The sequence below is a fragment of the Cetorhinus maximus genome, chromosome 17 (assembly GCF_964194155.1).
Source record: "Cetorhinus maximus chromosome 17, sCetMax3.hap1.1, whole genome shotgun sequence".
Lineage (NCBI taxonomy): Eukaryota > Metazoa > Chordata > Chondrichthyes > Lamniformes > Cetorhinidae > Cetorhinus > Cetorhinus maximus.
In genome coordinates, this window is record NC_135895.1 from 23,576,904 (window position 1) to 23,602,579 (window position 25,676).

The following is a 25,676-nucleotide window of genomic DNA, read 5'->3' on the forward strand; positions in this document are numbered from 1 at the left end:
TAAGTAATTCATTCCTTTTCAATAAATTCTCCCTGACCATAAATTCTTACTGACTTTCTTCCCCCTAACAGTCTCCCCTTTTGGCCCTTGGCTTAGCCCAAGGTAGCCAACTACAGTGGTGTTGTCCATTTCCCCCCGCCCCACCCCCTTCACGTGCCGCCACCCATTGATACTGGCCAGGTATCCAGTTTTGGCATGTAAAGGGTACGGGTACTGGTCAGACCATCTATATCATCTGGTCCTTTAATCCGAACCTCTGGCTTACCAGATTTCTTCTCCACCCGTTAAAACTCCCCTAGCGCCACATTTTTTGTGACTGCGATGAATCAAGTATGTTAGATATATAATAAATATCAGTTGAAGTATAACTAGGGCATGGGAGATAATCTGAATCCAGGGGTGTATCTGTACGTTTGAGCCCCAGTTCCGCCACCACCATATGGAGGAACCTATTTGCTCGATATCCTCTTTTAGGGCTCTAACCTGTTGCTGCAGTTTATAGTAAGTTCTGTATATCTGCTGAGCCTGTCTCCGAATTGCGTTTAGGTGCTCTGGTAATAAGGGAATTTCACAGGACAACTGGTTCAAATACTGTGTCAGGTTATCCTTAAGGCTTTCCTTGACCTGAATAGCAATCGTTCCTCTCTTGTATATTTCAACCAGTTCCACCTTCCCCACCCTTGCTGGCATCTGTGGGTGTAGGCACACCGAATGATTGTGGATGGGGCATATCTGGTTACCCCCATACTGGATTCTTTCCTGTCACGTGGTGATACAATATCTCCCATTCCCTGCATAAGCAACATGGGTCGGTTCTTTTGCAGCCCATATAGTTTCCATTGTACAGTTTGCTGCTGCTTTAAATCCACTTAGCTTCATCTGTCTCATATATTGGGTGTGCATACTACTGCAGTGGCCTCTATCCTACACTCTTCTAATGTGGTGCTAACTATATTCCCTTCTATGTCTACTGCATATGGTGGAATGTCATGATACCTAATATAGTAATTCTCCCATATAACCCCAATATTTTCTACTCTATATAATGTCCTGCTGGTTGTTGACATAGGTATGACAGGTATTACTAATACAATGCCTACTAGCATTTTACTATTCACTATACATTCAACATTCATTCTATATACACGTGTTAAACCTCTGAGCTGGCAACCGGTCAAGTCATGATCTTTGTGTCGTGAAAGATTAAATAAATGCTCATTGGTTACCCATAAAGGAACTATCCCTTCGTTAATCTGTCTTAAATTCTCTCTGGATTGTTCCAGTGCCCAAGATCCATAGGCGCTGCAAACACCATTTCTGCTTGCTTCGTCTGAAATATTTTCCCCTATTTCAATCAGTTTGTTGATAGGCCCTGCATGACTTTCGGGCACGGTAGCTAGGCTTTGGATTAACCGTGTCATGTCCTGGTCTCTATTTAATTGGGTGTTATGAATTCCCTACCCCTGCTGTAAAATCTCCTTAAGCTTAAAGCTCAGGGTTCGGACCTTCTGGTCAACAGTTGCCAGGTTCTGAATTAACCACTGATGTCCCTGTATTGAATATCGTAGCGGCATCATTTATCAGGCTGCGCTTAACGTGGTTCCCTCCCAAGCCTGGTCACATCTTGCCGTTGAACTGAGATGCTTCAGTCATCAGCTGGTCCATTAGAGCTGTATATAGTGCTTGAATATGGGTTGAGCACCACTGGGGCAGGGAAATTCCGGATATGTTCAAGACTACGGGTTCCAGCTCGTGGTGTACATTATCATACATAACTTCTGATTAACCAGTACCATACCATTCATCGGTCCTGGATGCATAGTCGGACAAGGTGGGTCAGTCGGTGTGGTTTGAGGGGCTTCAATTATCTCTACTCGGACTGTGGAAGTAGATGTGGAAGGTGGCTGGATAGTGGCGGACCTCCCACACCCGATCTGAGGCAAACCCTTACTACAATTCAAAAGCACTTGTTCTCCTACTGTTACATTCCCCGTTGCCTGTCGCATTCGGCACTGTCCGTGCTGTACCAAAGTTCCTCCTGCGGTGCGGGATGAGCAGTGATGATCCCCGACCTTGTCGCCAGTACTGATACGCCCACGATCAGGATTGTAGATCTGTGGAGACTTTAACATCGGCTCCCGTTCTCCGGGTCACCACTTGGTCAATTGTCATATATCTTTAACTGTGTGAAATGCCTCCATTTACTTCCCGTTTTCATATCTATAAGTGCGCATGTATCACCTGTCATAATGACCTCGTATGGTCCATGCCTGTTTGCTCCGGGCTCACCTTGACCATCACCTGTTGGTCTCTGACTTCCTTCCTTAAATCATGCAGTTGCTTACTTATTTCCCTCTCATAGTCTCGCATCCTTCCTTTTAGAGGTCCTACATCTCCCACTCCTACTATGAGTCCCTCGGGTAACTGCATTCCTCTCCTTGTCATTATTTCAAATGGGGTGAACCTGGTGGTCCTGCTTGGGGTAGCCCTAAGGTGCATTAGAATATTGGGCTGTTTCCTGTCTCTTGAATTGCTTTTGTGATTGATGTTTTTTTTTAAGATTCAGTTTATTCTTTCCACCATGCCCGAGCTCTTTAGCTGGTAGGGAATGGAATTTCTGTTTATATTTAATTTTATACATTTATTTAATGACTCTTCCTGTGAAATGAGTTCCCTGATCTGAATCCATCTGAATAGGCCCCCTCCACTCCTTCCAGTCTACTGTCTCCTACTGCTGTCCCACGTCGGACCTCAATTCCTTTAAACTGCCGACACAATTCTACAATGCACTTTCTTATCCTATCTTTGAATGGCTCAGTATCTTCACTTCCAGTGACGGTTCTCTCTAGGAGCCGCTTAACTCTGTCTGTCATCATAGTGTTAACCCTGTGGTCTTACTTTTTGTAGCTCGCAGGCACATTAATACAATCGGTAATACATCTATTTAGCCTCTTCCAGCTTTCCCTTTACCTATATCCATCTTGTTTTAATTTGTTAAGTATTATTTCCCCTTACATTTCAATTTCTGAACTACAGATTCCACATAGTTTTACCTCTAAGTTTTTTTCCCTTGATCATGATCATCCTAAGGTTCTCTTGATGTCAATTTCTCTATTGTCTTGATCGTTTATAATGTTTCTTTGCTCTTTAGGCCGTATTAACTATTCCATGTCAATTAGGACCTGTGTCTCTAGATCCTTGCTATCTCCCCCTGTGCATTTCCAATGTCTCAGCTGATGGCCAGATTATCAAATTCACTTCCCTTTAAAAAGTTTGTATATTGTGTCCTGAGGTGTCAGCTGTGGCTCAGTTCATAGCACCCTCGCCTTTGAATCAGAGGGTTGTGGGTTCATGTCCCACTCCCGGAAACCAAGAACTGTGATTGTACTCAAAAGAGTTGCAATCTGTGACTGTTGATAACTCAAAAGAGTTTCCCTAACTCTTTCTCCTACTTGCCTCATACCATTTTACACATGCAACAGCTACCATCTTATCTTGTTCAGGTTGCCTGGAGAGAATTTAAAATCTAATAAAGTATTCTCGTAACAGTTTTAAAACAGAAATCAGGCATTGGCATGTTTTGCTTCCTTATCTTCTCAAACAACATTTTATTGTCCCAAAAGTAACCCACTAAATTGTGTCTGACCCGTTTCTTTTAGAATTATCCCAGATTTATTAACACGGCCAAAAATTTGATTTCTGCCAAACTCTGTCAAGGTCCTGAGCTTAGCCTCATATTTTGGGAACAGACTTACAAATACAAAAGCTTGCAGCATTTGAATTAGTGCCAATTGTTGTCAAACCTTTTAAAATGAAAATTCCCTTTTGAGAAATTATCAGGAACCAAACCTCAAATTTTAAACTTCGTAAGAAATATAATTTGTGCTATCAAAATGAAAACTACCTCTTTCTTATGTGTATTGATTTGTATCCAAACAGTGTATCAAAGTGACCACAACACTGACCACAAAATCCACGCCATATCCTTACATTTTTGTGAAATTTGCAAAAACGTTTACATCAAAAAATAGTGCTTCAAAATTGTTTTATTAGAAGCAGAGATATAAGAAAATAGATTTCAGCTCATGAACTGAAATCCTTCATGCTGTTTACTTTTGATCTGTGCACACAAAATTCTACGTTGTTTACTTTGTCTAATCATGTGCGTGTATATTGTTTTGCAACTACCCTACTTCTATACTTTGCTTCTACTAAAAACTCTTTGTTACCAAACCGGTTTACCTGCTTTTATTTTAAATAATTCTACTTAAGAATTTAATGCTTTTACTTAAGATTATTGAGTTTTCCTCACTTGCATGTAAACTAACTACTTTTATTTTTATTTTTTAAATGTGCAAATTAGATATTTTATAATGATCCTTAACCTAACATTCATTTGCCCTATTACCTGTGAACTATTGTGTGTCAGTCATTGCTCAATTAGTAGAACTCTTGTCACTTCAGTTAGTAGGTTGTGAGTTCAATTATCATTCCAGGACTTCAGCACAAACATCAAGGCTGACACTACAGTGCAGTACTGGGAGAGAGTAGTGCTGTCTGAAGTGCCATCTTTTGGGTGTTAAACTGAGGTCCCATCTGCCACCACAGGTGGACGTAAAAGATCCCATGGCACTATTTTTGGAGAAGGAAAGTTATCCCTGGTGTCCTGCTCAACATTTATCCCTCAATCAACATACAAACTATATTAATAAAAACAAAAAACTACTGCGGATGCTGGAAATCCAAAACAAAAACAAAATTACCTGGAAAAACTCAGCAGGTCTGGCAGCATCGGCAGAGAAGAAAAGAGTTGACGTTTTGAGTCCTCATGACCCTTCAGCAGAAGGGTCATGAGGACTCGAAACGTCAACTCTTTTCTTCTCCACCGATGCTGCCAGACCTGCTGAGTTTTTCCAGGTAATTTTGTTTTTGTTTTACAAACTATATTATCTGGTATTATCCCATTGTTGTTTGTGGGAGTTTGCTTTGTGCAAATTGGCTGCCGCATTTCCTACATTACAACAGTGACTGTACTTCAGAAATAATGCATTGGCTGCAAAGCTCTTTGGGACATCCTGTGTTTGTGGAAGGAGCTCTAAAGTCCTCCTTTAAATTATTTAATGCATTTAATAAGATGCATGGGTGTTGGTGCTTTCTGATTCACAGTTTTGTCAGAACACTACTACACAATGTTACTAATCATCAATAGATGGCACTCTAACCAAAATACCAAATATTCTAATGGAACTTTGCCTGGCAAGATTCCATCTTACTACATAACCAAAATATAGGCCAATGTAAGGTAAAATTATTAAAGCACATTTTGGTAAAGTGGGGACTGCATCTTTAGCAACAATATTCTTCTCTTTTTTTAAAAAAAAAGCAGGTCTCCTGCCACATACCATGCAAGCTGGTTAGGTGGGTCTCTCTTTCTTTCTGCCAGGTGCTGTTTTCAACAAATGCTGGGAGACAAACCAAGCGACTGCTCTCAGATTTTTCCCCTCTTCTTTTGGAACGCATATGGTTTGTGTTCTGTATCCCCAAAGGATGGAATGACTGAGCTCAGTAGCTAAATATATGCAGATTGTGTAGCTTGTTTCAACATATTATTGTGCCACACCACCCCTCTACTGTGCATCTGTGCATAATTTAACTGCAGTGTATTATGTATTTTGAGTATAGTTAGCCCACATTAAGATGTATTAAATGATTAGTTCTGTTGTCTGATCTTGTTCACATGAATAGACTTTTTTTTAGAAGTGGTAGGGTACATAATCATGTGATCACTTCCATTGGATGGGAGGCAGTGAAGTGACCTTGTGGCTTGCTTAACGGAAGTGGTCAGGGATCTGCAACATTGTCATTTTTTTATTAGTTGGGATGAGTTTCATTTCCAAGACCAGCATTTATTGCCCATCCCTAATTGCCTTTGAGAAGGTGGTGGTGAGCTGCATTCTTGAATTGCTAGAGTGCATATGGTGTTGGTGCACCCACAGTGCCGTTAGGGTGGGGTTTCCACGCAGCAACAATGAAGGAATGGGAATATAGTTCCAAGTCGAGATTGAGAGTACTTGGAGGGGAACTTGCAGGTCATGCTATTCCCATACATTTGCTGCCCTTGTCCTTCAGGGTGGTAGGTGGTCACATGTTTGAAAAATGCTGTCAAAAGAGCCTTGGTGAATATTATTGAAATATTAAAAATTTGCATTTATATAGGGCTTTTGATGACCTCAGTGTCACAAAAGTAATTTACAGTCAATTATTTACTTTTGAAGCATAATCACTAATGCTGGAAATATGCATAATCAATGAGCTGCCAGTAGTATATACTGCACCTGACTCCATAAAAATTATTTACAAGCTTTTCAAAATATTTTCTTTATGGCCTGCAGCAGCCCCTTGAGGATCACTGGTTAGGTTGCTTGGTATCAAGTACCAATGTGTGTGCGCACCACCCATTTCAAAATTGTGCCAGATTCTTAATGTCATACTAGGAACCCAATGTTCATGTGCTAAGATGCCTGCCTGTTTCTAGCAGGTGGCTAGGCTTCCTATTTCAGTACCCCTATCAAAATGACAGTGGCCAGAACAGAAGTGAGATTGGGTGGTAAATGCTGCCCTTCCTTTGTCATGCATTATTGCACTACTAGTATCCGGCAGTTGAATAAAATGGTGCGTCTGCCAATTTTATGTAAGAAACTTCTTGTTTTAACATCTTTTTGTAAGAGTTTCAATGAAATTGTCACTCATTCATTCAAAAATAACTGATTAATTGACTGACTAATTAATTCAAAAGTGCATTTGGGTTGAGTGAGATGGATTTTGTGGCTGAAGGGAATCTTAATGTTGACCTGTGCATTGCTAGCAATTTTTTCTAATTTCACATTTCTAGTACTTTCAGTTAATTCTAATAGAAGCCTGTGTTTAAATTTGCTTGCTCATGATGATCAGTCTCCCAATTTAAAAGGCCCATTTCCATTCCCATGAAGACCTGCCATTTTAGACCTTTGCTCACACTGGAACTGATTCGATGAAATATATAAACGGTATAGCATGCGTGCATCCCAGTGCTGATCTATTCAGTAAAAAATGAGGAAGTCAGTGATTTGAGGTGAAGATGCCAGAGCCCGAAAAACTTAATGTGGACTAAATGTGCTGCATTACACAATTGGTGCTATGTATTTTTGATTTGGGCCCTCCTTTGACCTTTTAACAAAATCTTGAGTAGTCCTAATCTTCAAATGCTCTGCTATATAAGAGGCCACACTCAAGCCATGCATACAATTTACCTGAAGGAGATGCACGACACTTTGAAATCAGCAGGGCACTGAAACGACTGTTGGTTTGCCTGGGGAAACTGATTTCTGCATGCGTGGCTCTTAGTTGTGTTGCAGTGTTAGAGCCAATCCTGAAATAGACGTGAGTCACCACCAACACCACCACCCCTCCCCCTCCCAATCCCTGCCCTTCATTGCCTCAGGCCCCACAGTTTATATAAACAATGGGCTTGATACTTGTTTCAGATGTCACCTAACCAATATGGCATGGAGTCGGGGCAGAATGAGGACACTTACACTATTGCGAGCCTTCTCCAAGACACAAAAGGTCAGATTGTGAAATTAAGTAGGAGAGATTGTATTTGGTGAATTTCAATCAGAATAAGGCAGGCAGGCTAAGCCTGTGGAAAGTGGATCTGATATTTTTCAATTGTTCGACTTCAATATAAGCTAACCAATTTTGTACTTCAATTGAAAGTAAGGTTTCTGAGGACTTGCACCTGGACCATTCTTGTGGCAAAGCTCTTGGACTGTTACAGAAATTAAAGACAGTAATACTTAGTAAAAGCATATATACTGCATCATATATACTGCATCATATATACTGCACCAGGACCTGACCGCTGAAAGTAGCTTTGTGTAGCCTGGAACAAGGGAAGGTCATCTTCTATCTTTGAATTGCTCATAGGGTTAGTTGGGTTTTTTTCCCCCAAAAGGCACAAATTAATAATTGGATTCCAGAAGCACACTCATGCCTTTTGCATGAAACCATGTACTATCAATCTGGTAATTTGTATCAGTGGGCGAAGCATGAAAGTCTTGGTAGAACCTTGGCACTTTGATTTACTGAGTCAAGTAAAATGTCAACAGATGGGACAGAATGGAGAAATGGATTCCAATTAATCTGACTTTGACTTTACTAAAAATTTTGGCCGAATAAGTTAGAGGAAATGAAAGTGGAACCTTGGAAGATCTTTGATTCTTGCTGTTGGGTGCAAGGATTATGCTTCAAAACTGGAACTAGTGACATTTTAAATGTTTTCAATAAAGCAGTCAAAAAATTATTAGCAGGGGGCAAATTCATTTTAGATATGTTTTAAGTACAGAAATATATTCTAAATGTGCTAAAATGCACGTTGTCTTGAGGTTTAATTATGTGAAGAATTTCATTGGTTTTGCTAAGCTGATTTAATTGTAGCCATTCATAATAAACGTGCCATTTTCAATTTACTACAGCTGTTGTACGTGTGATGGCTATAAAGGCTTAACACATCCATGTATATGAGGTTTTATTAATTTGTGAATTGATCACTTCACTATATGTCTCCTTTATGATTAATTAATTTGGTACTTTTTAAATATTTTCCTGTTCTTGTTTTTTTGTTTAGACTTGGCTAAAATCAACTTAACGTTCCAGGCATACTTACATATTAATGTGAATAACTTCATTTTAGCTTCAGGCGGATATTGGACGACTTGAGGATAAAGTAGAATGTGCCAATAGCGATTTGAAAGCAGACTGGGAAAGGTGGTCTATCAACATGCGGAGCGACTTGCAATCTGCTTTCCAAAGTGCAGCTGAAAATAATATTCATTATTTTGAAAGGGTAAGAAACTTTCAAATTCAGATTGTTCTCCTGGAATGGGTGAAATCCAAAACAAAAATAAAAATACCTGGAAAAACTCAGCAGGTCTGACAGCATCTGCGGAGAGGCTTTTTGGATCTAAGAAAGACATCAATAGTAATAGAAAAGTGAAAAAGCTCACGTTACATAAATAAGCAAATTTAAAATCTCCTCTGCTGTGACTCAAACCTGAGACGTGAGAAATGTGAAGTAAAACAAAATAAGATAGGATTAAACTCAATATTTGATTGTGTTTGTTTCTGATCACTTGAATTTGAATCTTTTGGTTTTAATGTCATCTGAACCCTGCTTGGAATGGAGAGCCGCATTAAAGGGAAAGAAAAGCCTGCATTTAGTTGATTCAGTATACAGCAAACTTGAATTTGCCTACCTGACATCCATTCAGAATCTGTTTCTCAGTTAATTGCGGAGGATATCATCTTTGCTGCACATACAGGTAATTATGGGAGTGCAGCTCCTCTGTCCTGTGTGTTTGTTTCTTCTGTAACTGCTGGTCCGTGTACAAGCTAATTTGGGATCAGTTGACAACTCATTAGGAGTCTTAATTGGCATTAAATAAAAATATTGAGTTCTGTAAATGACTATAGTAGTGCTTCCCAAACTTATTCCCACTTTGACCCATACGAACGTATGAATCAGGAGCAGGAGTAGGCAATTCAGCTCCTTGAGCCTGCTTCGCCATTCAAGAAGATCATGACCGACAATCATCACCTCAACTCCACGTTCCTGCCTAAGCCCAATACTCTTAGATTCTTGACTGACAAGGGAGCCAATCTACCTCAAAAATATTCAATAACATTGCCTCCACCACTCTATGGAGAAGCGAGTTCCAAAGACTAACAACCCTTGGAGAGGAGAAAATTCTTCTCGGCTCAATCTTAAATGGGAGACCCTTTATTTTTAAACTGTGGTCCCCTAGTTCTAGTCTCTTCCACAGAGGGAAACATCCTCTCCGCATCCACCTTGTCAAGTCCCCTCAGGATCTTACACATCTCAATAAGATAACCTCTCGTTCTTCTAAAACTCCAAAGGATACAGGCCCAACCTGTCCAACATTTCCTCACAAGATAACCCACCCGCCACCTCCCCACCCACTGCACCCCCATCCCTCCTCGCAATCCCAGGTATCTGTCAAGTGAACCCCCTTGAACTGCTTTTAACACATTTGGATCCTTTCTTAAATAAGGAGACCAAAACTGTACACACTGCTGCGGATGTGGTCTTACCAACGCCCTGTACAACTGCAGTAAAACATCCCTAGTTTTACACTCCTTTTCTCTTGCAATAAGTGACAACATTCCATTTGCCTTCCTAATCAGTTACTGTACCTGCATGCTAACTTTTTATGATTCATATATCAGGACACCTAGATCCCTCTGTACCTCAGGCTTCTGCATCTCTTCCCATTTAAATCATATACTGCTTTTCTATTCTTCCTGCCAAAGTGAACAAGTTTACATTTTCCCACATTATACTCCATCTGCCAAATTTTTACCCATTCATTTAACCTATCTATATCCTTTTGCAAGCTCCTTACATCCTCTTCACCACTTAATTTCCTGCCTACCTTTGTGTCATCAGCAAATTTAGCAACCATACATTGTTCCTTCATCCAAGTCATTGATATAAATTGTAAATCATTGAGGCCCCAGCACTGATCCCTGTGGCATTCGACTCATCACATCTTGTCAAGCCAATCCCATTTTAATGCTTGAAAATTGGTATGACCACAGAGTGAAAGGGATTAGGGAGAGTTGGTGGTGTTGTTGAGCAGGGGCCAGTGGCTTTGTCCACAACCATTTTGAAAACTCTGGAGCCTTGGGGCTAAGAATCATATGTACATGTGTAATGTCGCCTTAGTATTGATCAAAGGACTGTCCTGCCAAAGCCTCCACTCCACAGTCGCCATTACTACTTTGGAGCCCCTGACCCCAAATGATTGTCCAGGGTCGCAACCCACTGTTTGGGACCTCCTGGACTTTGAATGATACAAAGCAAACTGTCTGGATATCAATATACATTGTAAGGTGCTAAGTTTTGATTCTTTAATGCTTCTTGTTCATGATTTTTACAAAGCTTTATCATGTCCTGCTGGCCTGGAGTGCAGGTCATTAAATTGTGTACAGGTAGCACAAGCTTTAAGATCCCAAATTTTCTCTAATTTTCCCCTGGATCTAGTGGCTAACTCTCTGCCTCCTCATTGGCTGTTCAGCAGCCTATTGAAGCAGGTGGTGTTGTTTACACATAACCTGGCCTGTAGATGTAAACTTCTTAAAACTGGCTATATCCGTTTTTAAATTTTGGTTGGAAAATTATTTTTTTTCAGTTGATACTTTGCTTTATCTGTACTTCTATTTCTCCTTTAAGTAATATTATAGAGAATTACACCATGGAAACAGGCAACTTAGCCCACCCAGTCTCTGTTCATTCCATGTGTCTATCTGGATCCCATATCTCTTTGTCGAATTGCACTTGCTGTTTAATTGTGATTCATTTTTGCAACACAGGACCCTTATTTTGAAATGCATTTCATGTAATCATCTTGCTTTCAGCTGCATTATTTACTAACCCAGCCTGCTTTGTACATTGGAGAGCTTCACAGTGAGGAAAACTGATTTTGGAGGTGTGGTCTGCATCAGCTGTCTAGAAAGAATACAATTTGCTGGAAGTGTGAAAATATTAAAGCAGCCAACAAAAATATCTCTTAGATAATTTAAAGCCTCTTTACCCACTTTTGCAGCAAATGCATAAAGTGAATTAGCACTTTGTTGCCTTTATTATGAAATTTAATTATGTATCAAAACATTCTCTCAAACTTTCATAATGGTTAAATCCATTCTGAACACAAGCTAATTTTACCAGAAGTTTAATGTGCATGGAGAGATTATAACTGCTGACTTTTTAGGATACGTATACTTTTAAATGAGCTTGTTATTGTATAACATAAACTGAGTAGTGTTTCTATGGCAAAGTCCTAACCGTTGTAGTCTTGTATCTAGAATGTTTACAGACTAAATCAATTAAATTGAACCTGTCCTTTATATTTTAGTCAATAACTAGCCATCTTCAGTAGACTTTACTGTGATGTGTAATTATTTTCAAAATTGGATTGCCTTGCTATAATTCATGCTGTAGTCTTGTTTAGTAATGTTGGGCGGAATCGTCCCTGATTTGCACTAGGTGCGGTAGTAGGTGGGTTAAAAGAACGTTTTACCTGCTGGCCGCAATGGCAGCTTTTCACGCCGTATCACCCCAATCCCACCTCATTAATCATGCATTCCTGGGAAACACCGTTTCGCTGGCAGACGGCCTTTGATTCGCCCATCACACCACCACCTCGCCACTTCCTCACGCTGGACGCCATATTTGAAGTGCAGCTGCACATACACCTCTGAATGCTTCCAGCCCAGGATTGCTGCACAGAGGACATGGCCCTGAAAGGCAAGAAGACTGCCCAATTCAGTGACACGTCCCTGGAACGCCTTTTCAACACTGTGGAGGCCCACCATGATGTCCTCTACCCCAACTCTTGCTGCAGGAAGGGCAGCAGCATCACCAGTAGTCAGTGCCAATGCCCTGTGAAAGAGGGCAGCCACCCAGTGGCAAAAGAGGATGAATGATCTCCATTCAGCCAGGGTAAGTCACTCTTCTCATCACTCTCAGCTCACAGTCACAAACCCATCACACATCCACAGAGATCTTACTCACTACCAGTTCAAGGGACATCACCATTCACGCTCTCTCACACACCTTCATTGTCCTCATCCCGTCCATGGCACCACTCACGAGCCACACATGCCAGGCATTCTTATCAGCTGGCCATGCAGGCACCCTGCTTATACTCTCTCCATCTGTATTCATGCAGGACAAGCTGGCACACAACAAAAGGGAGAGGTCGCAGACTGGTGGAGGAATGCCTGAAATCAAGGTCCCTATCAGATTTTGAAAATAGTCATCCAGCTGCTGGCCGGTGACAATCTGGACCGTTTCTGTGTTGATGGTGAGATCGACGGTGCTCAACCAAGTGAAGATCCAGCAGTGCAACATCCATCAGACAACCATCCTGTGAGTGACATGTCCTGTTTCACAGGCCAATGCCATGCACTAATTATCCCTCCTTGCTTTCGCAGGCACATCTGGGAAACAGCTGTGGGAGCCCACAGCCCAAGACCTCAACTCAAGCCCTGAAGAAAACTCAGAAGTGAAATCTGCTGAAACCCTCATTGAAGACCCATCACAGCGCTCACCCACACCCTCCTCCAGCACAGACACACCTCGTTGGGACCAAGCTTTAGAGTAGCCTTGGGGTCACAATCTGGTGAACACATCGCACTGTCTGATCCACAGCCGCTGGAGGCAAGGACTTCCCAGGTTTCCAGCACTTGGATGACTGCTGGAGACCAGAAATCTGCTGAATCTGAGGAGCCTTTGGACTCAGTTATACCTCAGTTGCTGGAACTGCAAAGGCAAGCTCGGCAACATCAGGAAGGGATGTCCACTGCATTCCTCAGATTGCAAAGCACGATGGAGGAGCTAGTCCACCTTCAGTCTGAGGTGATAACGACAGCATGCTGATGCAACAAGGTCAACACTGGTAGGATGGCAGCCGCCATGGAGACCTTGGTCCAGGACATCGGTCCTGCACTGCTGTGCAGGCTGAACTCCATCATTGACACGATGGCCTCCTGTTGGCCTCCAACGATGTCAATTTGAGAGGGGTGCAGGGCAGCTCGATCTCACTCCAGCTTCTCCATTTCCTCAAGGAGTCAGCCTTGGACCTTTGGGCACCCATAGGGAGGAGGATCAGTAAGCGCACACCCCGGGGGATTCTGGGCATGTCCGGCCCATGTGAATCCCCTCTTCCTGTGACCCGAGCAGCTCCAGCTCCACAGGCGGAGGAGGGTGGCCACAGCCACACAGCAGGATCCCGAAAGCAGACCATGACCCTCCAGGTCTTGGCCCTCCAGAGGACACCCACCAAGGTCATCGCAGATGGGTTGTAGCAATCAGCAGGCTGCCTCCATCTTTGCTGTGAATGTCGGGGGATCACCAAGACGTAGTGGCAAGGTTAGGAAAATTAAGAAGGTGTATTTGCACAGCCTGGACGTGGGTATTAATCACTTGTACATAATGTTTACTTTGATGATAAACTCCCAAGACCTATGGCTCCTTGTTCTGATGAGCATTGTTCGTGTTACTCAGATGTGAAACCTTGGTCCTTGCACAAGATAAAGGCAGGTGTCTTAGTTCAGGGCCCCTTCCCTGTGCTTTGTGCAACCTTTCCAGCACATTGATGGATCATCCCTTCACTGTCACTGGTTACATCAGCTTATCTTTGCTGCCAGAATGGGCCTAGGCACAGAGTTCCTTCATTCTTTCTGTGTGCTCCCAGCACCTTTGAAGTGTGGCTGACCCCTCACATCTCATCACCACCTGTGTCTGGTGACAGTGTGGTCCTGAAGGGTTCAGCTCATGAAGGGATCAAGAGAAGTTAAAGTTTCCCCATTGCATCTCCATGATATGACCCTGTTCACAGAGCGCAAGTGAACTGCCATCAGCCAGACAGGAGTCAGACATTCATATGACCTATGTGAGGATCTGTGGAGTGTTGCATGTTGTCGTCGTCCTCCTGGAATGTAGGGACTATGGGCATCCTCTGCGTCTCCATGACAAGAGCCTTATCACAGAGGGTATGTGCACTGCCGTCAGCCACACAGGAGTCAAACATTCACAGATGCAATGTGGGGATCTATGGTGTCTCCTCACTGCAAATCGCCATCATCCTCCGTGAATCTAACAGCTATGAGGGCCTCCTGAGCGTGCCTTCCTCACCTGGCCAGTTTGATGGCCTTGTTGCTGTCATCCTTGCCTTCGAGGACCTCCGCTCACACATCCCTGTTGACATCCTCATCGGAGGAGACCTCCAGCTCCTCTCCCAGTTGCAGCACCAAGTTGTGAAGGGCACAGCAGATGACATTGATGTGTGACACCCTCTGTGGACTGTATTGCAGGGCTCCACCAGTCCTGTCCAGGCACTGGAAGTTCCTTTTCAACGTTCCAATGGTTTGCTCCACCAAGGTGTGAGTTCCAGCTGCAGTCTGAGTTTTCCGCACAGGTGTCATCAGCCGTTCCCTTTTTGGGGTAGCCCTTGTCCCCGAGGAGCCGACCCTGCCGCCTTTGTGGACCCTGGAAGACGTCAGGGATCTGAGACCTGAGAATGCAGGAGCCATGGACACCCCCTGGGAACTGCATAAAACTGCAGGATGCATTGTGGTGGTCGCACACCAGCTGAACATTCAGTGAATGGAAGCCCTTGTGGTTGACGTAGTTGACCACTTGTTGCCATGGAGATCTGAGCGCCATGTGAGTGCAGTTAATGGTACCCTGCACCTGTTGAAAAGCTGAGATTTGAGCAAATCCAATCTCTCTTGCATCCTGGCTTTCCTGATCTGGGGTGAAATGCACAAAATTGTGTGCCTTCGCAAAGATGGCTCCGTGACCTCACAGACGCATTTGTGCGTGGAGGCTTGTAATATCCCACAGGGATCACCTGTGGAGCCCTAAAAGGAGCCGCTGGAATAAAAATTAAACGCCACGACCACTGGCAGTGGATGCCCTCCATGCCCCCATGATGCCAAATCCTGCAGTAGCTGGCAGTTGTGACCAACCAGTTCCCTGGACATGTGCCATCTTCGGTGACATTGGTCATCTGCAGGAATGACAAGTGCCATCTACAGTGCCTGGGTCTAGCTAGGTGCCAACCAGCAATGGCTGGCTGTGGCTCTTCAGCGGCATATGCAGGAACCACAGCCGCCCCTTCTCCCTGAGGGTGCTGCTCCTCCCTCTGCCCAGCAAGGCGCCTCCGTCGCTCTGTTCTCCTTCGTCTCCGCTCTCTGTAAGCCATGAGGCATACAGCTAGGTCACCAGGCTCCAGGGATCCTGATGTGCTGCTCCTGCAGGATGAAAGAATGAAACGCATGGGTTAGCTTGGGTATAGTAAGAATCTCTTTTGGTTAAGTCTGAAGACCCCTTAACAGATCCCAGAGAGTGCTGGACACCACTTGGATGGCCAGAGTTTAGTGCGCTGCAATGCTGCCTGCAACCCCACCCACCTCCATTCCACCTGACTGACTGGCAGCAGCTTTGCCCACTGGACTGCATACTATGCTCTCAGCTCAGCTGCAGGCTAACCTGCACTGCAAGGGTACGCTGTTAGCTTGAACCATGAGGTGACTGGCCCAAATCTGAATGATGACATTGCAAGGGGCTGTGAGCACTGCCACCAGTGACTGCTCCATAGCCAGCTTTCGCAAGGAGATTGTACAACATGCTCAGTCGTCCACCCATTCTGCAGTCCACTGTAGAGGGATGGTCACTTTATACAAGGTTTCCCTAATGCTTCCATTTCCCCCCCTTCCCCTACCCTTGCACATGCTTGTGCACTACCATCAACCGCAGTGCAGCCCTTGCCCCCACCCCCCCAACTCAACTGCAATGCAGCCCTTGCCTGTGCCTTCGCCTGAATGCGTGGTGCCTCAACCTTGAGGCCCAACAAGCGACCCCCTCGCGAGCGCTGCACAACGTCACCGTGCAGTCATCTCCGAGTTCTCCTTGAAGTGTGGCACACCAGGTGCACGACTTATAAGTGCTGTTGTGAAACGTCGGTGTGCAATCACGTGGACGTGCTCAGATGATCCAGCGTAGGGGGGATGAATCCAGCAAGTTGGGCTTATAATAAAGTGCAGATGTATTCAATGAAGTCCTCAATGTGCGGTGGCTGGAAACACGGCCCGCCACCATTCACGAGTGGAGTGGACAATTGTGGGCTGGTTTCACGACGTGAAATCGATTTCTGGCCTTCCCGCTATATTGTCCGCGCACACCTGCCATGACGCCCGATGCCTGCGGGCTCGTGAAATTCCGCCCGTTGTCTGTTGCCTTATAGCAGTGCTCCTCTGAGCATGAAAATATGATAGGTATGATTAATGCTGCTCTGCAGAAGTTCAAGCACTGATGAACTCCACTACCTTAAAATCTACAGACTAGACTCCCCATTCTGACTGGAGGAGAATAAAAGAATGGGAGATATAAATGAGCAAACATAACAATTAAAAGAAATGAACGACAAGAGTACTGTTATTATTCCTCAAAGTGTTATAAAGTGATAACACTAGGATCACAATTTCAATCATTCTGCAGTTAATGGTGTTGGGTCTGTCCCCTGCTTTATTTGAAGTATTTATTTTCCCATTATTTGGAATGTTCTTGTTTCTATGGACATACAAACAAGGAGCAGGAATAGGCCATTTGGCCCTTGAGCCTGCTCTGCCATTTAATGTAATCATGGACTGATCTGATAGTAACCTCAAATCTGCATCCCACCTACCCCCAATTACCTATCACGCCCTTGCTTACCAAGAATCTATCCACCTCTACCTTAAAAATATTCAACGATTCTGCTTCCACTGCCTTTTCAGGAAGATAGTTCCAAAGACTCACGACACTCAGAAAAGATTTGGCCTCATCTCCATTTTAATGGGCTACTCCTTATTTTTAAACATTGACCCCTAGTCCTGGATTCTCCCACAAGAGGAAATATTCTCTCCACATCCACCCCGTCAAGATCCCTCAGGATCTTGTATATTTCAATCAAATCGCCTCTTACCCTTCTAAACTCAAGCAGATGCAAGCCTAGTCTATCCAACCTTTCCTCATATGACAACCCGCCCATTCCAGGTATTAATCTGGTAAACCTTCTCTGAACTGCTTCCAATGCATTTACATCCTTCCTTAAATAAGGTGACCAGTACTGTACATAGTACTCCAGATGTGATCTCACTGGTGTTCTGAATAACTGAAGCATAACCTTCCTACTTTTATATTCAATTCGCTCACAATAAATGATAACATTCTATTAGCTTTCCTAATTACTTGTTGTACCTGCATACTAGCCTTTTGTGATTCATGCACTAAGACACCCCGATCCCGCTGCACCTCAGAGCTCTGCAATCTCTCACCTTTTAGATAATATGCTTCTCTTTTATTCTTCCTGCCAAAGTGAACAGTTCCACATTTTCCCATATTATACTCCATTTGCCAGATCTTTGCCCACTCACTTAACCTTTCTATATATTTTTGTAGCTTCCTTATGTCCTCTCCGCAACTTACTTTCCTACCTATCTTTGAGCCATCAGCAAATTTGGCAACCATCCCATCCATCCCTTCATCCAAGTCATTTATAGAAGTTGTAAACAGTTGAGGTTCTAGCACTGATCTCTGTGGCATTCCACTCGTAACCACAACTCTAGTTTTAGTGCATTGCTCATTGCTTGAGGGTCACCGTGTAAGCTGGTACTTGCGCTGCCTGTTGTGGTGGATTGTTAAGAAATGATGTTTAGATGCAGTGGAGAACTGGATGAGTGGTTCTATCCATACCCCCTACCCCCCCCCCCACCCACCCCCAACCCTGCCAAAATCCTTATTTTGGTTGCTGCAGATATGGCATCCTGAGAGGCAGTGTCTCCATCATTGTTTCACCATCTCTCAATGCCTGTGTGTTCTCGATCCCCCTGGTTTTGAATGGCCCTTTTAAGTAACTTAAAGGTTAATATTATGCAGCTGTCCACCTATTCAGGTTTGCCCCCTCATCATGTTTAGTGCTGAGATACTAACTATAAGTTTGGAAATAAATCTTCATTGCCACCCTGGTGTCCATTCTGCATCAAGTAAATGAAACAAAGTCATTCACCTAGATTTTCTTGATTGTTTTCTGGGCTGACTTTAAAAATGAAAAAAAGAGGTTTGCATTTTATTTGCACCTTTCATGACCTCAGGATGTCCCAAAATGCTTCACAGCCAAATAAGTATTCTCGAAGTGTAGCCGCTTCGAAATGTAGGAAATATGACAGTCTTTTTGCACACAGCAAGGTCCCAGTGGCAGCATTGAGATATTGAGATAAATGACTAGATAATCTGTTTTGTGTATTGGTTGAGGGATAACGATTGGCCAGGAAACAGAGGATAACTCCGCTGCTGCTCCTCGAAAACCACAGTGTCTTTTATGTCCGCCTGAGAGTAGACATGGGGCCTTGATTAAACATCTCAACAGTACTGCCCCAGCACTGCAGTGTAGTGGCAACCTAGATTTTATGCTCACGTCCTTGAATTGGGACTTGAACCCACAGTGTTCAGACTCTGGACTGAGTCATGGCTGACAAATGGCAATATCAATATCAGGTCCAATTTTAATTTGTAATTAGAATCCTTGCTGTGCTATACCATAGGCATGTATATTAAATTAATCCCAGATTTTTCCATGCAGCCAGTTGGTGTAGCGGAAATGCTCTGTTGTGAATATTTTGTCCTCCTGTTTTGTATAGGAAATGTTGGACAACCTTGCTTTGGCAGATTTTCTCAGGCTGGCAATAATTTTTAATTCACATCCACTACTAAGTCCTCTAGATTGATCTTTTCAACTGCAAACTCTTTAAAGAAAATGTCATTACGTTCAAGTGGAACAAGTGCTCTATACCATCAAATGGGACACCCCTATTGCCCAATTCCTGAAACAACAGTTGTATAGCTATGATCATGAAGTTGATTGTTCATGGCTGTTAGTGTTCTATTATTATGGTATCAACAGTTAGCATGTTCTACTTCAATATTTTTCCTTCTCAAAAGCAACCCTGGCTTTAATTTGCTATTAGTTTCAAGAGTTGAGATGCACCAGATATTCCAGCCCTCCTTCCCTCCATTCCTCATTGACTTGAGTGTATAGCATGAGACCTAGTTCAGATTGGGCGCTCACTTTGCTTAATTAGGACAGACTCCTGAAGATCCAGAGGAATCAACTGTGCTCAGTAAATCAAAGTGGCTGTACAGCATTCTGTAAATTAAGTTAAAATTATATTTCATTGACAGAAGTGTGATGGAAATAGTTTTCAGAGAAGAATGGAAATGCAGTTGTTTTGCGATTATAATTGTCACATTGAGAGAAATGTTCTGTGCTAAGGTGCCCAGATCTTGCTAATAGTTCTAATGACTAATATTGAAGTTTGGGAATAGGGAATTTCTTCTTTCTTTCATCTTTTATGTACAAGTTGCCATCAATTTTCTGTTTATTATTAAATAACTTAGACTTGCGTACACAAGTTCTGAAACAGATCTGTTCAATAATTATCCTTATCATAATGATTCTGGAGGAGCAACTAAGTTCATAGGAAAGACAATTGTTGTTCACTTATTGTGTGCTGTGGTTCTTCATCATTAAACTGCTATATAAACCATGCAATACCAACTTGCATTTATGTAATGCCTTTAACATAAAAACATCTCCCAAGGCACTTTGGAAGCAAGCATAAAGATATGCTGGCTGAGCCAGGAAGTGTGAGGTTATGAAGGGTGACCAAATGGTTGGTCAAAGAGGTGGATTCAAGAGGTTAAAGGTGGAGAGCAGGGAAGAGTTTGTGGTTGTGGTATAGTGCCACCACTAGTGGAAGAGTGTAATTACAGCATTACCATTTCATGGTGGCATTTGCTATCTTTAAACAGAGTACGAAAGCACAGAAATGGGCCATTCGGCCAATAGGTCTCTGCTGGTGTTTATGGTCCACATGAGTCCTCTCCCACCTTACTTCACACCCTATCAACATATCCTTCTGTACCTTTCTCCTTGGTACTTAATGTAGCTTCCCATTAAATGCATCTATAAATAAAGACTTAGGAACTTATAATAATGAGAATATAGAACTAAAGGTGGACTTTAGTTAGGGTATGATTTGAAAATGGGAATGGAAGTCTAAATATCCCACTATCCAATCCTGCTTGACTTCAGGACTTTGTTTAATTTGACTTTTCCTCGTATGTGGTTTAGTGTAATAGCAGTTTTCCTAATTTTAAAGCATATTTTTTGCATAATGGTTCTGATACCAGATTAATATTGTAATATTCTGCAGATCAGTCAGCATCTGTGGAGAGAATGGGCCAGTTAATGTTTCAGATGCAGCCCCTTTGCCAGTTATAACAAAGGCTCCACACAGCTGAAACTTTAACTAATTTGATCTTTCCACAGTTCCTAACAGATTTGTTTGCAACATTTGTTTTTGTTTCAGGTGCTGGCATCTGTATTTTTTTGTTTGAGGCTATCGATTCTATATTTATAAAAAAAAATTTGTGTTTTAGTGTCTAGCTACATGGGAGTCTTTCCTGGCCTTTCAACAGACTGAGATTAAAGCAGACAAGAATGGTAAAGAAAGCACATAGAAACAAATCTGGAATTTGGCTGAGCTGCTGCGTACAAGTATTACTTTTCTCTGACTCGAATGTGTATATGTGCATTTAAGGAAAAATACTAGACTCTAATCTTTTTTAACCTTTTGATGGAACAACATTATTTACCCTTTTTACATTCTTTTAATTATTTTGATGACTTGAACACTCTACAATCCAAAGAATAAGCAGATTAATAGAATTATCCAATTTTAAACGTCAGGTAATGCTTAATTTAATGCCTTTGCAAAATCAGCTGTTAATGCAAATGAATGTTTCTGAAATAACAATTTACCACAAAATGAAAGGATGTTTACTTAAATGAATTCAACTGCCTTAAATTGTGTCTTAGTAGAATAACAATCATTCTAGACAGCTTTCTAAAAATTATTCTTTTTCTCCACCATCTTCCCCTGGTTGGGGAATTCTGTTGGAAATTTTGGGTGCCAACAGTGTGCGTCACATCAGTGCAGTAACATGCCAACGAGTTGTGCCACTGGACAAATCTTGTCTTGCCTTGAGGTTTATTATTCTTTATTACTTTGGATTAATTGGACTTATTTTTTCAACTTTATTTAAATGAGAAACACATTTGGAGTGAAATTGGGCTCTGGCAGTAGCACAAAACAGCTATTAACTACTCAGCTGCATGCTGGAAAGTCTAGAACTAGGGAGCATAGATTCAGGATAATGAGTCAATCATTTAAGGCTGAAATAAGGAGGAATTTCTTCACCAAGATGGTGAATGTGAATCTTTGGAATTCTGCATCCCAAAGAGCTGTGAATACCAGTCAATGCATATACTTAAGGCTGAGATAGACTTTTGGACTGTAAGGGGATCAAGCAGGAAGGTGAAATGGAAGCCTATGATATTGAATGGTAGCACAGGCTTGAAGGGCGACACAGCCCCTATTTCTTATTATCTTACCTATGTTTTCCCCACACCCAGTTTCTTTTCCATTGACTTCACTTCCATTTTGTGCAAAGGCCAAAGACCATTCCACCCACAATTTCTTTTAATGAGCCAGTATATTCAACTGGTAGGAGTGCATGCCTTATATCGAAGAACTATAGCCCAATTTGTGTAAAATCTGTATTTTTTGCATTAGTATACATACTTTTAAGCATATGTTATTTTTAGAAACTAAATATCTGGGGCTTTTAAAGAAAATTGTGTTATGTTATCCCTATTATTTTTTAGTTTTCCTCGACAGCTCGTGCCTTTTTGAGGGTAATAACGTGCATTATTTGGTGATAAAAGTACATGTTTACTTAATCCTCAATAACTAAGCCATTGATGAAAGAAGTGTGGTATTTGGCTTTTTAAAAACATTGTGATGAAGTGTATCAGGGAAATTTGGACTTAGTGTGCATCCACAAACAGCATTTTTTTGACCAAGCTCTGTGTAAAACATTTTGGTCTGTAATTTCTAGGAGTATTTTGAAATATGGTGGGCTAGAGCAAAATGTACTTAACTGACATACTGGACCAAATAAGCACCAAAAATTTACTGCTCTTTTGAATTGCAGAGAATGGTTTCATATTTTTTATTGCTGATTACTGAAAATAGACTTTTTCTTAAAAAAAATATTCAAATTATTTTTCAACAAAATAACTTTGTTGTCTTAAATTTAAGTATGGTATTTTTAAATGCTTGTTAAAATAAAGTAGATGGACTATTTCAAAATATTAAGCTAAGCTTACCATGTCTGATTTGATATTTTGTTGGATGACCAGTAAAGGCAAGTTCTTCATTAAAGTAGAATTGTGAACTGGTAGTATATGTGATTTATAAACTTGTTTTCTTCCAAGTAAAATTAAATAGACACTAGGTTTGGGTTAAAACACTTTCCAGATTAGTAATATGCATGTCTCAATTTGAATGTATTTATCTTAATGTACAGTATTCAATTCTGTTAAATGCATTTGTAAATTCAATTTTCTTGTAATCTTGAGGACATCCAAAACTCTGCCTTTGTAGACATTGTATGAGAATGTGATTTATAATGTGGAGAATAGTTAATGGAAAATAAAGGTCTGTAACAATTAAACCATCATCATGTTACTCTTAATTATTTCACTACTCAAGAACACAAGAGATAGGAGCAGGAGTAGATCATACGGCTTGTTGAGCCTGCTCCTGCCATTCAATATAATCATCTGCTTTAACTCCACTTTCCCTTATATTCTAAAACCCCAAAAACCTGTCTATTCCATAAATGTAGTCAACGATGGAACATTCATAACCCTCTGGGGTGCAGAATTCCAAAGATAAACAAATCTTGGGAGTGAAGAAATTTCTCCTCATCTCAGTGCTAAATGATCAATCTCTTATCTGGAGACTGTGTTCTAGATTCCCCAACCTAGCAGAAACAACCTAGTGCAATTGTCCGCTCTACCCTGTCAAGCCCTTTCAGAATTTTATATGTTTCGATGGGATCATCTCTCATTCTTCTAAACCAGGCTTGTCTGACCTGTTCACTTGGGGGGGCGGGGGCACACTTCTATTTATTCCCCCATGCAGGACCGAAGAGCAAATTTCGAAAAGATGAGGTTTGGCACAACATTAAACATGGATTTCAAAATAAAGTTGAGGTGTGAAGAAGAGCAACTTGCTGAGCAAAAACAAAGCAATGTCAAAGGAATAAATTGATTATTTATAAAGAGTAAATAATAAAGATTAGCATTAAACTGAGAGGGACAGAGTCTGTTTGTCTAGCTCACTCCCAATCTTTGCTCTCACACCCTTACCGCTGAGAGTGGGTGTGATTATGTGCTGGTGTGTAGGGTGAGGGTGAGTGGGAATCCTGAAACTGAAGGCAACGTTTTCCATGCCCACTGGCATGGGGCATGTTCGGTGGCATGAGGGGGCAATATGGCAAGAAGGCCAAAAATCGGTTTCACAATGCCGTGAAACAAGTTTGCAATCGCCTGTTCTGCCTGTCAATGGTGGGCTCGTTTCCCATCATATGACGTCAGGAACCTTGTTGTAATACATCCGTGAATCATTATAAGGCCAGCCTGCCGGAATCATCCCTCCCCATGCTGGATCATCCGCCCACGTCGGCGGGAAAACACGCTGGTGTAGAACACCTCTACACAAGTGTCACGTGCAGAAGTCGGAACTAACTGCCAGGGCTTTGCTCACATCACGCACATCCGAGGAGCAGAAGGTGTTGGAGTCCAACATCCACGGGACTCTGGAGGAACGTCCATGACATGCTGGGTGGATTCTCATGGACATGGCTTCGCTGCGAAGCAGCTCATGGAAAGTGGGAAGTCACCGTTGAGGGTCTGCTCACAATGGATGATGGTCGAGGGGGTGGAGAGAGAGGTCCAGCTGTGTTTGGGAGAGGGAGATGTACCGGGGCGGGGCGGGGGATGTGGGTGAGGTGGGAGGGGGGAACAAAGGTGTCCAGGGGGTGAGGTGGTGAGGGGAGGGACTATGGGGGGGGAAGAGAGCGGTAATGAGGGAGAAGATGGCAACAGGGAAGGTAGGTGTAAGGGTGGGTGAAAGGTGTAAGGGAAGAGGTTCAGAGGGTGGATGGAGTCCGGGGGGTGGAAAGAGGAAGGGTGGAGGAAGAAGGGAAGTGTGGGTGGCGGAAGAAGTAAGGGCATCTGAAGGAGCCCGGAAGGAGTAAGGTTGGGCTGGGGGGTGGTGGAAAAGAGTTCCAAAGAGGAGGAGGAGTCTTGGGAGGTGCGGGGGGGTGATGTCCATGTGAAAATGCAAGGAAGGGCTCTGATGAGTCCATACTACCTCCTGGGGAAGGAACTGAGGGTGGGCGTGGTATGAGGGAATGGTGAGAATGACCGAGGGCAGAGTGAGGCGGTGGAGTGCGATGGCGAGGGTGGTGGTTGGAGGCTGAGAGGCAGAATCGGACCCTGGGGGTGGGAAGGAAGAGGTCGGGGAGGTTAATGTGGATAGGGGTGGGATTTTTGGGAAGGAAGGGAACGTGTACGTTCACCTGTACATCCCCGGAAGAAAAGGATTTGTGGCTGGTAGGTCATGGAGGGGAGGTGGAAGGTGATGTCGGGGGGTCGACAGTGGCGGGGGAAAGGAAATGGATGACTGGAGGAGGGGAAAGTATGGAGAACCTGAAGCAGTGTGTTAAACGCTCCATGCTTGCCAAATCGAAAGTGAAACGAGAGTGGTGGTGGGTGAGATCAGGTGCTGTATGGGAGTGTGATCATTGGGTGGATGGAGATGCAGGTCAGCTCAGATGGTCAACTGAAAGCAAACCCCAGGAGGCAGCATTGAAAATGCTCAGGACTTTGAGATTAGTGAGATGCTGGAAGGATCCGTGTGCGTGGGAGAGAGCTTGCACGAGGCTCCGAAAGGCCCTTCCCCCGCTCACACCTCCCTCCAGAATCACTCCTGGGCAGGCTGCGTTCACCTCAACTGCTAGTGGGGGAAATGCGGTGTGAGGACTTGTGAAGCTATCAATGGAACTGAAAGACACCATCCCACATTATTCAATGAAAGTG

General features: G+C 42.8%; 1 protein-coding gene across 3 annotated transcripts in view; it reads left to right on the forward strand.

Moving 5' to 3' along the window:
* Positions 1 to 23,248, forward strand: part of snx7 (sorting nexin 7) — an 82,260-nt gene extending 59,012 nt beyond the window's left edge. For 2 of the 3 annotated variants that reach the window (XM_078560837.1, XM_078560836.1), the window contains 2 exons: positions 8,732 to 8,884; positions 21,104 to 23,248. In XM_078560837.1, coding sequence (XP_078416963.1) covers positions 8,732 to 8,884; positions 21,104 to 21,184 — 234 coding nt within the window. In that variant the 3' untranslated portion in view covers positions 21,185 to 23,248. The remainder of the gene's footprint in view (positions 1 to 8,731; positions 8,885 to 21,103) is intronic. The other variant, XM_078560838.1, reaches the window with a different exon arrangement.
* Positions 23,249 to 25,676: the final 2,428 nt, after the last annotated feature.